The sequence below is a fragment of the Apaloderma vittatum genome, unplaced genomic scaffold (genome assembly GCF_000703405.1).
Source record: "Apaloderma vittatum isolate BGI_N311 unplaced genomic scaffold, ASM70340v1 scaffold37724, whole genome shotgun sequence".
NCBI classification, from domain to species: Eukaryota; Metazoa; Chordata; class Aves; order Trogoniformes; family Trogonidae; genus Apaloderma; species Apaloderma vittatum.
Genome location: NW_009715058.1, coordinates 17,657 through 30,279, shown reverse-complemented (window position 1 = coordinate 30,279; position 12,623 = coordinate 17,657). Strand labels below are relative to the sequence as shown.

At 37.1% G+C, this 12,623-nt stretch overlaps 1 protein-coding gene across 1 annotated transcript in view; it reads left to right on the top strand.

Annotated features, from left to right (window-relative positions):
• The window catches only part of PLA2G15 (phospholipase A2, group XV), a gene marked incomplete at its 5' end in the record, with an annotated part of 14,580 nt that extends 2,803 nt beyond the window's left edge, over positions 1–11,777 (top strand). The window contains 5 exon segments of the mRNA XM_009868961.1: positions 3,957–4,113; positions 5,628–5,746; positions 7,303–7,401; positions 7,794–8,018; positions 11,176–11,777. Coding sequence (XP_009867263.1) covers positions 3,957–4,113; positions 5,628–5,746; positions 7,303–7,401; positions 7,794–8,018; positions 11,176–11,687 — 1,112 coding nt within the window.
• Positions 11,778–12,623: the final 846 nt, after the last annotated feature.

Genomic DNA, 12,623 nt, shown 5'->3' with positions numbered 1-12,623 from the left:
TCCTGCTGACTGCTAATTGAGGTGTGTGTGTGTGTTTGTATGGTCAGCTGGCTAGATGTCAGGAGTGATTTAAATGTTTATGCCTCATGTGATCTGAGGTATCTAGAAGTATCATGTGAGATCTTGTTTGCTTTCTTGTTCCTAATTTTAAACATGAGCCTTTTCTGTGGCAGCCTGTCGCTGAGTCTGTGAGCCACTTGAAAACATTCTCCTTAGAGACCTGTGGTCAGAGTTTAAAATAGTTTTCCACTAAACTTGGTTCATTTTGAAGGATGGCTACATTATAGAACTCCCCAAAAATTAGTTATTTAAGGAAATTATACCAGTTTACAAGTTATGTTAGTTGATATGTATTCAAAGGCATTTGTATTTCAGATAAAAGATGTAAAAAAACCCCAACAACAACAAAAACCAAACCCAACCTATAGATCTTTCCCACACAAACAGTGGGTTCCCCCCCCCCAATTATTATATAGGTACTGTTTTTATTTGTGGGGGTTTTTTTCCCCAAAATGAAATTTAAGATCCCTCTAGTTATGACTGCTATTGAATGTCCTGTTCTTAATGTTGCCTTACTGGTATTAAGGCAAGTCTCTTTCCAGGATGCAATTTGCTTATTGTCTTCTGCTGGCAGCTGTGAATCGGTCATTAAGGCTTAAGGATAGAGATAGGCAGGGGTATCAGTGTATCCTAACTTAGTTATTGGAGTTCTCAGACTGGGAAAAGTCTGTAACCTGTTTTAAACTCTCGAACAAGGCTTGTAAATATGCTTTCTATGAAGGTGAATCAAACAGGAAGCCATACCAGTAGATCTACTAGTTTTGTCAGGGCAGTTGAGACAAAACAACAGCAAAGGATGCTGTAATATTGGAAGTGAATTTGGCTCATTGATGGATTGGAATGAGTTCTGTTGGCATTACTGTCTTTGTGAAAAATGAGGATGTACTAGAACTGACAAATCATCAGTTTTGATGGAAACACTTTTCTCCTGAATATGAATCATATTTCCAAATGTCACAGTTCAGAAGTCACTGCACATTGTGTAACTGCAGGGTACTGCTTGAGAAATTTTCTTGGACATCCATTTTTAACTAGTGCTGATGCATTTTGCAGAACTTAACTTTCCACGTTATTTTGTATGTTTATGGGGTTGGTCTGCTTTAAAAAGTAAGAACTTTCTATAATGTTTCCAGCAAAAATACTTAGAAAGTACAATATTGGTAGATAGGATCATGAATAGAAAAATTGGTTACAGATTAATCTGCCCACAGATGCTTTCTGTGTATGATCTGAAAGCAAGAGGGAATGTGTGTGTTTTTTCTACTATTTTCAAATTCCATCACAGAAAATTCAGAAAGGTATGACCTTATCCTACGGAATTAATCTTCAATGTGATCTTTTGTAACCTGTTACTTATAAAAAAGCCACTAAGTAGTTCTCCAGCCAAAATGTAAATCATTAACACTGTTAAATCATGTGAGGTGAGGAGTAAAGATCTTGCATGTTTCTTTCCATAATCTGAAAACTCAAAATTTGCCATTTTGTTTCCCATAGTTTCATTGTGAACCCTCTTAAGTTTGTAGAATATATTTTAGAAAACAAAACAAGTTGTGAATTAGTGATTAGCAGTTTTACTGTTAATATGGAATGTAAACCTAACCCCCCTATTTTTTTGTTAATCCCAAATAGGCACCACATGTGTACATGAGATTTAACTCTAGTAGTGTATCTTGGCACAGGTGGAACTTGTCACTTATCTTTTCATTGGAATTACATTTCAACTTGTTCCTTATCCCTTGAGTAAAAATTCGTATGTATTTCTTATCTTCTGCTCTAAATTGAATACAGCTTGAGGATAAAATAGCTGAGCCAAATTAAATGTGCAGGTAATCTAGGACCACTCCATTAAATCCAAGTGAGATTTTGCAGAATTTCCTGCTTTCAGTACTCTTGTTGATAAATGGAACCTGATTATAATCTTAAACTTACTCAGTTGTGAGTCTTCCTATTCTGAGCAGGAGTGCTCAGGATTATTTCAGTGCTGTTTGGAGACCTCAGCAAGTTCTTGAAACTCTAATACCCCAGATGTTTGTCCAAGTCTTTCAAAGAAAGAACTTGATTTTTACCCAAGGAAATGAGATTTCAGGGTAGAACAGAGTGTCACTCTTCTACTTGGTTTTGCACTGAAACTGAAGACAAAAAAAAATTAAAAATCAACCTGTTTTGGCCTTAGCATGTACTGCTGCTGAAACTGCCCAGTCATGAGTGATTGATATAAATAGAATTATGTTTTGTTCTTTTCCTAATTAGAAGCACTGATACAGCACAGGCACAAGACTGTGGAACAAGCTGTTGCCTTACAGTTCTACAGGCAGTAACTAAACAACGTTTTGTGAGGTTACAAGACTGAACTTCAGTAAACTCTTCCTAGGGTGTGGTGCAATACGGTAGTCTCCCTTACTACGCTTTCCAGTATATCAGAGTCCTTGAAACATGACCTAAGATAAACTGTGGTCAGCTACTGAGTCTTCTTAAGGCTACAGAAATAAAAACACTGAGAACCCAATGAGAAAGTAGGAGGTAGTTAATAAAGAAATCCTGTGGTATAGCTTTGGTGGTGGGGCATAACCTGCAGTGGTTGGAAGTGGAGAGTGTGTAGGTCTATAGTCGGAAGTTTTGTCCCTTTTTAGTTCCTCCGAAAGCAGATCTGGCTTTCCAGTTAAATTGGGTGTTCCTCTAAGAGATATTATCTCTTCCTGTAAGCTGTTCCTAGATATCAGTGTTTTATAGAACTTAAACTGTTTTGATTAAATACTTTACTGAAGTGTGGGGGGGAACCCAGCTCTGTGGGGAGACTTGCACAAAAAAAATCAAGCATTGATGAGTAAATAGAATACAGTTATGCACACCTCAAAAAGGCAGTGGTATTAGGAGCTGAAGGGGGTTGGAGCAACTCTTAAGAAATGCCTAACATAAATTTTTCTAATACAGAGTAACTTCTAAAAGTTTTTCTAGTTTAGAAATAATATTCCTGTCTCCATCCAGTGTTTAAAATTAGTAAAGGAAAATAAAACCTCATCTAAGGAATACTGGTATTTAGTATATGCTTTAAGAACCATGCACTTGAGAGAAGGTGCAAATACAAGATTCTTCCCTCCAGTAAATCAGAGGCCTTGAAACATGACCTAAAATAAACTGTGGTCAGCTACTGAGTCTTTTAACATTTCACTTATGACTACAGAAATAAAAAGACTGAAAACCCAATGAAAAAGTAGGGGTAGTTATTACTGATGTATTATATTATGGATGTAATATATCGAATGAAAATAAAAAGCGAAGATCAGAGTTGTTTCATTCAAACCTGAATGTAAAAGATATGAAACTATATTTGTGTTATGCTAGCCAACTAAATCTTGTATAGCAGAAATGTGGTTGGAGGTGAAAAAGTGAAAATAAAACCATAAATGGAGCTGCTTTCACTTTTCACACTTCTTAAGTGTCAAATTGATAGTTGCAGGCAACTGTTTAAACAGAACAGAAAGACTTGCATGTGCAGTTGTAATATGCTGAAGAAAAAAAAAATTTCAGAATGATTCCTTTTGCACTTTAAACCAAGATAATTTTGTTAACATCTGAGACAGTCTGTTTTTCATACCCATGGCCTAAGGTGACCTGTTCCTATGCCGTCTGCTCTTCAAAGTTATGAAGTGTTGATCCAGAATTATTTTATGTGGTGGTTCCCCAGCTAATGATTTTTGGAAATCCAAATATTTACAATGGAAAATGTATATCCAGTACTTCATTATGTACTATTACTTCATCCAGTTACAAAACTTACTGGTGTCTCAGGAGGCAGAGATACACATCCTAATGCTGTAATCCTCATATGCAGTATATGATAATGTAATATTTTATATTCTTTAATTTTAAGTGTCTCGGGTTTTTTTATCTTTCAGTTCCGGGAGACTTAGGTAATCAGTTGGAAGCAAAGTTAGATAAGCCATCAGTAGTGCATTATCTCTGCTCTAAGAAGACAGAAAATTATTTTACACTCTGGCTGAATTTAGAATTGCTCCTGCCCGTCATCATCGACTGCTGGATTGATAATATCAGGTAAGACCAGAAATGTTGCTCTTTGCAGGTATCTACTTTCCTTAGGCTGACGTACTTTGTACAGAATGGCTGCCTTAAATGTTTTTTTTCTGATTCAAGACCAGTGAGAGAAAAGGTTTGGAATCTTGCTAGGTAGAGTAACAGGATAAATTGGAATATATGTCTCTTCCATCTGAGGTAGCTGTTCATCACTGATGAAAAGCAGAAGTTTTCATCGTTTCTTCAACTTTCTTTTTTTATCAGTTACTCAGTGTAGTTTTGGGCACTTATCAGATGTTTCTGCAAACTTATCTAAAGCAGAACATTTTCTGCTTTTTTTTGGCAAGTTACTTAAGTTTCGATAAGGCAAGGGGGAAGGAAGTACGTTGGGCAGCTCGGAGAGGACAGGCGGAGGGACTGCGACTTTTGCTGGCCATGTGTCATTAGTGAGCAGTCTCAGGGGTCCTTCAAGGGCAGCTTGGAAGTCTCTTGCCAGAAATATTTTGGTTTAAAACATTGCCCGATTTAAAAAAAAATTGCCTGATTTAAAGGTTCCGGACTGTTTCATTATTCAATCTGTTTCATTAAGGCTCTTTTTAAAAAAAAAAAAAGATATGAATAACAATATAAAGATATAAAAACAAGCAGTATTTAGCTTGTGCTCTTCAAAAATACTGTATTGGCATGTCACTCTTGTGTGACCATACCGAGCTGTTGTATAGTTGCACCTCTGCTTTAAGTGTTCCTATATGTCTTTACAGGTTAGAGAGATCTTTGATGTGTGAAGATTTAAGTATCAATTCCAATTCTAAGATTTTTGTCTAGGGGTAAAAACCTGCATTCAGAATGTATTGATATGGTAGTGAAAACAAAGAAAACCCCAACCAAATTTTAAATTTTAAAATTAAATTTTTAATTTAAAAGCCCTGACCCAGTGCTCCAGTTTCTTCATATCTCAATTTGAAGAGTATTTACAAAACTCTGAATAGCTTGTGTTTCCTGAGGACCAGTTGTTATTTGTCAAGAAATATCAAGTACTCCCTTATGCTGGTATGGGTGTTCTAGTTAAACAGATATTTATCATTTTTATCTAGGAGAATTTTTCTGATCTCTGATTTTACAGGTATTTTATCTTCTACTGCCACATTCTTATGTTCTTGACAAGTTTTCTCCATTATGTGGCTTGATGCAAAGCGCAGTGGTAGAGAACTATGTAAACTAGTATATATTCTGAAGTTGAAGTTCAGCAAGAATTCTGTATACTCAGTTTTCTAGAGAAGTCTCAGATTATGCGTAAAGCATAAAACTAATTAAAATAATTGTTTGCATTGTGTAACCTCTTAGCCACTAGAGTACTCTTATATCTGCCTCTCTGGGGTTTTTTTGTTTGGCTTTTTTTTTTTCTTCTTCTGGGTAATAGCACTTAAAGTTCTTGTTACTGCACTTAGAATGTAAGACCCAATGTTGTTGAAAGGTGTCATGTGGTAATGTGATACGTTTCATATTTTCATCTTTTTTTTTCTTTTTTCCCCCAGGCTGGTATATAATCGAACAAGTAAGATTACAGAACCACCAGATGGAGTCGATATCAGAGTCCCAGGTTTTGGGCAGACATTTTCCTTGGAATTCCTTGACCCAAGTAAAAGGAGTGTTGGTAGGTACAAGCTGTGTCACAAGTGCTTTGACACTTGTAGGATTTTGCTAGTGTGCTTTTATAAAACAAGCTTCTGAAATGTGATTGCAAATTACAGTTCTGTTTAGAAGAAATAGAAAAGCTTTTTTTTTTTTTAGTAGTAGAGTAGCACATGGCTTTCTGCTTTTAAGTGTTTTCATTACGTTGTATTTCATCTCTTGTTTGGCCTGATAGATTGAGATAAGTAGATTCCATGTTACTTACTCTTGTGCCAAATTTAAGTTCTCTCGATAAAACTTGAGTGGGCACTTTGAGGACATATGCTTTTGGAAAATGAGATGGGTTGAGTAGAAAATTCTGCGACTCTAGCCTGACAAGCAAAACTAAAATAAAACCACTTTATTTCAGCTTGGTTCCAAGTAAGATGTTGTTTGGCCTTAGGAATGAGTTAATGGGCTTGGGAGATAATGGTACCACACTCTGTAGTGCCCTGTCTTTTGTCAGCATAAGAATAATTATATAATTACATTTGTGCTGTGAAAGAGTTCTGCAGTAATGTGTTTGCACAGGGGTGTGTTCAGCATTTTTGTCTAAGTCATCCTTCAGAAAACACTGAATCTGATAAGCTTTCGTGAGCTCTTGGTAGCTGTGGCTCAAGAGTTAAGTACTGCACTAAGTGTCACATGCTTCATAGCATGGATGTCTTTTTCTTTAGGGAGCAATCTCCAAAAGGCCAGGAACGTGCTTAATTATCCTCACTAGATAACTCTTGTTACTAGAAGAGGGCCATATTTAAATCTGCCTCTGGTCACTTCAGGAATTCTATGATAAGCATTCAAGACTAGTGAATGAGGTTCTGCTCAAAACTTCAATATGGCTATGATACCCAATAGGATGTTTTGACAGTTATTCTGACTTACTAGATGCATCTAATTGTGGTAATACTTAAACCGTATGTGTCAAAGCTCGTAACGTAGCATTTTTCAATATATAGCATTAGCCAGTCTGCAGATAATTTCCTTCTTTGCTATTAGAGCATTATGCTTGATCACTTAAGCCTTAGTCCGCTACCTGATAGGAAAAAACGTTTGGGGTAGTTGCCAGAATTTTGCCCTGGGGTATGCTGTAAGCATTTGTTTCCAAGAATAAATGTTAGTGAAGTCCACGCCAACTGTTATGGATGTATTACATACCCTACTGGAAGTTAATCTGCAGTCAACAAAAGCGAGGGTTTCAGTGTTGGTCATGTCTGAGGTGTATAATCTTTACAGCTGAAGGGTAAGTCACGTTTCTGCTAAGAAAAATTTCTCTGTTTTGTGTATATTGTGTTCTGCTGCCACATATGTTTGATAGATCAGCCAGCTAGTACAAAGTTTTAATAACAGTATTCTCTCACATTTGTGGGACAGTAAGCATAACACATTTTGCTTAATATGCAGCTTTCCAGATTACCAAGGATTAAGACTACAGTTAAGAGAGAATGCCTCCAGAAGTCGATTTGCTTTGTGATTGTCTGTCGGCTGCTTCTAATTGTAACTTTTTCACTGTTCTGTTTCCCTCTTATCTGATATCTACAGGCAGTTACTTTTATATGCTGGTGCAGAGTTTAGTAGATTGGGGCTACAAACGTGATGAAGATGTAAGAGGAGCACCTTATGACTGGCGAAAGGCACCAAGTAAGTAACTTATTTCTACTCTCCCAGTCAGCAAGCAATATTTTGCATCTCTTATCCCATGCCACTTGTACAATTATACTTAAAAACTTAATTTTGACTAGTTCTTGGGGCTTGGGTACCCCTGGACCTAATGAAAGCTCTGGTGTGGCTGATTTGGTGTTTTGCTTTTTTTTTTTTCTTTAAACAACTTGCTGCTTAAGACATGCTTAAAAACAAAACAGCACCAAAATGTATCCTGACAAACACACCTCCTCCTCCCACTTAATAATGGAGTTTTGAAACTCTGCATTACTAATTCCACAGGCAGTGCTACACAATTCTTTTAAGTTATTTTTTTTAAAGAGTTCATTCACAATTAATCATTATAACTGTGTAATATGTGTTTACTTTAGATGAGAACGGAGACTATTTTGTGGCCCTTCGCAAGATGATAGAGTTGATGTATGAGCAGTATGGAAGTCCTGTTGTCTTAATTGCTCACAGCATGGGTAATATGTACACCCTCTACTTCCTCAACCATCAGAGTCAGTATTGGAAAGACAAGTACATAAAGGATTACGTGTCATTAGGCGCTCCGTGGGGAGGAGTGGCTAAAACTCTCCGTGTGCTGGCTTCAGGTCGGTAATTTGAGTTTTATGTGTATTTTGTTAGCAGTGTAAGACACTCACTAGACTGTTAGCTCTAAGAGCAGAGGATGAGAAGTTAAATATTTCTTTTGTAAGTGATGGCAACTTGATGTTTCAAGCCCTGTGACCAGACTCTTACTCTTTATGTTCAAGGGAGTGGACTGATTTTTTTTACATCCCTTAACCAGGAGTTGTGTCCCCTCTTGACCTCTCCTAACCTCTTTGCAGCGGAGTGTTGTGTCATCTGCTGTTTGGCCTGGTGTCTTCTATTTCTGTTGCTTCTGCCTCCAGCCTGACTGCTCTCTGTTCAGTATTGCAAAGCTAACAAGGGCTCCAGAGTATTCAGTAGTTTCCTTTGATTAAAGATCACACAGCTGCTTGAGGTTAACATTAAGGGAAACTTGTAGATATGTTGGGGAAGTGGTGCCCACAGCACAGATGCCTGTCAATTTATGTAACTCTAGAGATAAGGGAAATGAATCTTTAATATCTTGGGTTTAGCATTCTGGATAAGCCTGAGACTAAAAATAAAATAAAAATGGAGTAAAGTCACTAACTGCAAATGATTGAGAGAAGTTCACTTTACCCTATCTTGTGATACCGTAATTATTTCATGAGTTCTGGCATTTAGTTCATGATGTTGCTGGCTTGGGTTTCGTTGGTCTTTTTAGCTTGTTTCTGACTTTTTAGCTTTGGATATCACTATCTTGTTCCTAAACAAAGCTGACATCAGAAGCTGGACTTCATTGAAATGCAGAACACACAGCCAATGCCAGCCATGCATGGACAGAGCAGGGATACTTTGCTTAGCACAGCCATTTGATTCTGAACAGTCGTGCACAGCTCAGTTACTAATCAGAAAATGTAAATTGGTTGTTTGTATTGAGTTATACATTGTTAAATCTATTGCAGTGGCACTGTAAAAATTGACTTCCCTTTACCCACAGGCTTCATCTGACAAGTTTGCGTGCTACAGAAAAGGCAGGAAATGAGCAATGTTAATACCACCTTCACAAAATTCCAGTTCCAGATTTCTGTTAGATTAAACTTCTGTTCTTTATCTTGTTTATCCCTTATAATGCATCTCATGAAAGGTGGCAAGCTATACAAATGCATGGTGAATTGTTAAATTTCTCTTAAAATGTAGCCATCTTTCAATCTGTTTGTCTGTTTTAATAAACTCTGTGTTTTAGAGCAGAAATTTAAGAATTGTGTGAGAAGGTTAAATGGGCAGAATGTAGTATCAGAAGGCAGATTTTTAGCTTAGTTCTGTCTTAAATGTCTGTAATAAATCACCACCATCAGGCATTAACACTTGGGTTACATAAGTCTATTACGGAGTTTCTAAAATTTATATTTATCAGCAAATTACTGCCTTGTTGTAGGAAAGACAAGGCAAGCTGTGAATGTGTTTCTTTTTCTGCTCCCATTCCTAGTTATAGCCATGGCTAGAAACTTCATGTCAGATTCACAGTTTTCTCTATATCTTCTGTGATACTTTCTGCTATGTATGAAAGTGCTTTGCAGGATCAATACTTACATACTTAGAGTTCCAATGCCAATAAAGTGAGGATGTTCTTCTGACTTACACGTGGTCTTGGCCATACGGAACTTGTGCACTTCAGAGAAAAGTAAAAGATTTGATAAGCATTTTCTAACAGACCTATAAGAGAAGGCTGAAATAGTCAGGTTCTGTGTTTGACTATTCTACTGGAAATTAATTCTGTACACATTCCTTTAATGGTTCAATTGAAATTGAGGCTTTCTTTGCTGGGAGCTGCCATCTAGTATTTGGTAGCTTAGTGGTGAGTGTGCATAGTTAAATATTTATACCACAAAGCAATGTGAAACAATGTTTTCAGGACCTTTGTGTCTCTTGCTGTGCTCTTTTGAGTTTCCTTTTTAATCTGTTTTAGACATAAACTAGCAATGTCTCCAAAAAGTCATCCCAAAACTTAAGACATTGGTTTAGGTCTCCTTGCTGAAGCAATAGTGCCACCTTTTGGAGTTGAAAAAATTACTCTCAGGAATAGTGGTCTCAATTTTCAAATTTTCAGTATTTCAGTTGTTAAGGTCTGGTTGACCTGGAGCACTACATGCTATAGCCAGCTGGACCTTATAATGGAAAATCTGATTCAAAGTTCAGCTGATAAAATAATTGAGGTATGCCAGCCATTGTGATAATGGAAAATAGGTCTGATCAGACAGTTGCCATAAAAATAAACTTGGATCTATTTTTTTTTTCAAGAATAGTTTCTAGTAATCACTGTATCTGCCATTTATTAAGCAGCTTTTAATTTTGTGAAGGTGCAAGAACAGTGGTTAAAATTTATATGCACCTTTCCTCATATTTTAACTTAGTCATGTGTTAGCTTGAGCCATCTTTGGAAATAACTGCTGAGAAAGCAAAGGACTGGATGTCTACAAAAAAATCTTGAAATCTATGTCAAACACTAGTTCTGAAATAAGTTTAAATTTGGTAAGAACTTTGTGGCTTATTGGGTTTCAAAAAGTTGAAGACCTTTATTGATAAGCTGTAGCTCCCTCAATTTATTTTATATTATATTAAGAGAATGGAAGCCTTGGATAAGCTTGATCAACTGAAAATATTTTCCAAGTATAGTAGGTATCAACTGGTCTTTCAAAACTTTTGGGTTTGTAGGTGTCCCTCTCCCTCAGCAAAGATGCAGTTTATGTAGCCAGTTGCAAGAAAGCATTAGTGCAGCATTAGAAAGAACCTGTGTTATGAGCAACACAAGTATTTCAGCAGTCTTGAAATGCTGACTGGAAGGGAAGATGCTGATACTAGCAACTTTCCATGGTTCCCACGAGAAGCTAACAAGCTCTAACTCTTGCTGAAATGCTACGTGTAGAGACTGAGTTGGTCGTTGAGTGTAGCATTCTTACTTGGCAGCAGAAGCAGACAGCATATTGGCAAGGCAGCAGTGTTCTTGGTTTGTCATTCGTTCATTTGTAAGTTATAAGAACTTAGTCTGCGAAGGTTAATTATCAAGACAATCAAAATGAGGAAAAACTCAAATTGTCACTGTAAGCACTGTTCATTAGCATTGTGAGTGTTAGTAATTACTGGTGGTTGAAATTCATGCTTTGCTTGGTGTATAATGATTTTTTTCGTGTTGTTCTTAAGGTGACAACAATAGAATACCTGTTATCAGTTCACTCAAGATTAGAGACCAGCAGAGATCTGCAGTTTCCACAAACTGGATGCTCCCCTACAATTACACATGGCCTCCAGATAAGGTCTTCATAAGCACACCTACAGCTAACTACACTCTTCGGGATTACCAGAAATTCTACAGGGACATTAATTTTGAAGATGGCTGGCTCATGAGACAAAACACGGAACACCTGGTCTATCAAATGACACCTCCTGGTGTGCGTATACACTGCCTTTACGGTACTGGCGTGGAAACACCCGATTCTTTCTATTACGAAAGTTTTCCTGACAAAGAACCCAAGATTATTTACAGTGATGGGGATGGTACAGTAAACTTACAGAGTGCCTTGCAATGTCAAAAGTGGGTGAACATGCAAAAACAGGAAGTGGTGGTATTTGAGCTTTCAGGAAATGAGCATATTGAAATGCTATCCAATGATACTACTATCTCCTATGTGAAAAAGCTGCTTTTTGATTTGTGATACCTTGTGTTGACAGATTTTTTTTCCTCACATGTGATGCCTCCCCTTAAATGTGGGAAAATGCCTTTTAATCCCTTGATATTTAGGTATTTGAATTATTTATTTTGTGGGGTTTTTTTTAAAGCTGTGTTCAAGAAGCCATTTGGTGTCATGATCGTTTGTTTCTTGATTTGTGTTTATGATGCTTTGTGGTATTTTCACATTCTGCAAAATTGGTCAGATATTTTGGTGCCTCTGGTGTTGTGTTGGATATTCATACAGACTTTCATTTGGAGATTGTGCAGCCCCTTGCACATACTGCATAGAATCATAGATACCCGAGTTCCTTTGTGTGGTCTTTGCAGAGTTTGCAGGAGTGGGAAGGCTAGGAAGGATTGCAATTTTAGATGCCCATAAAACAAGGGAATGATATTAACAACTTGGGAAGCACAGTGAACTTTTTAAAGGGTCTTGTATCTTCTGTTCCACAGTTTCCAGTGCGTTAGTTGGTAAATGTGTGTGTCTGCTAGGTAAGACAGGGAAGAGGTCTGTCTAGTACTGTACTACTGTTGTCATAATCCAACCTTTTAACTTCTGGGGGGAAAAAAGATAGGTACCTGAATTATTTCAAGCTTCTCATAAATTACCCTTTTAAAAAAAGTTCCCTAGTCAACTTTTAGAACCTGATTACATACAACATGGAGTCTGAGGAATTCTCACCTTATGCTTTATTTATGAGTGAGGGGGGAAAAATGCTAAACGGTAGCTGGTGCTTGCAATAACTGTAGCTGTGTGGAGTAGCACATTATTAAAGTTAACTGAATACTGGTAAACAATCCATATGGTGCAGAATTGCATTTCTGGGTGAAAAATCTTCCTGTGGAGGATATTATATTGGATTTAATTCAAAAAGTGAACTTCCTGAAATGGAGTGGGGAGCAGAAGCCAGCATAATGC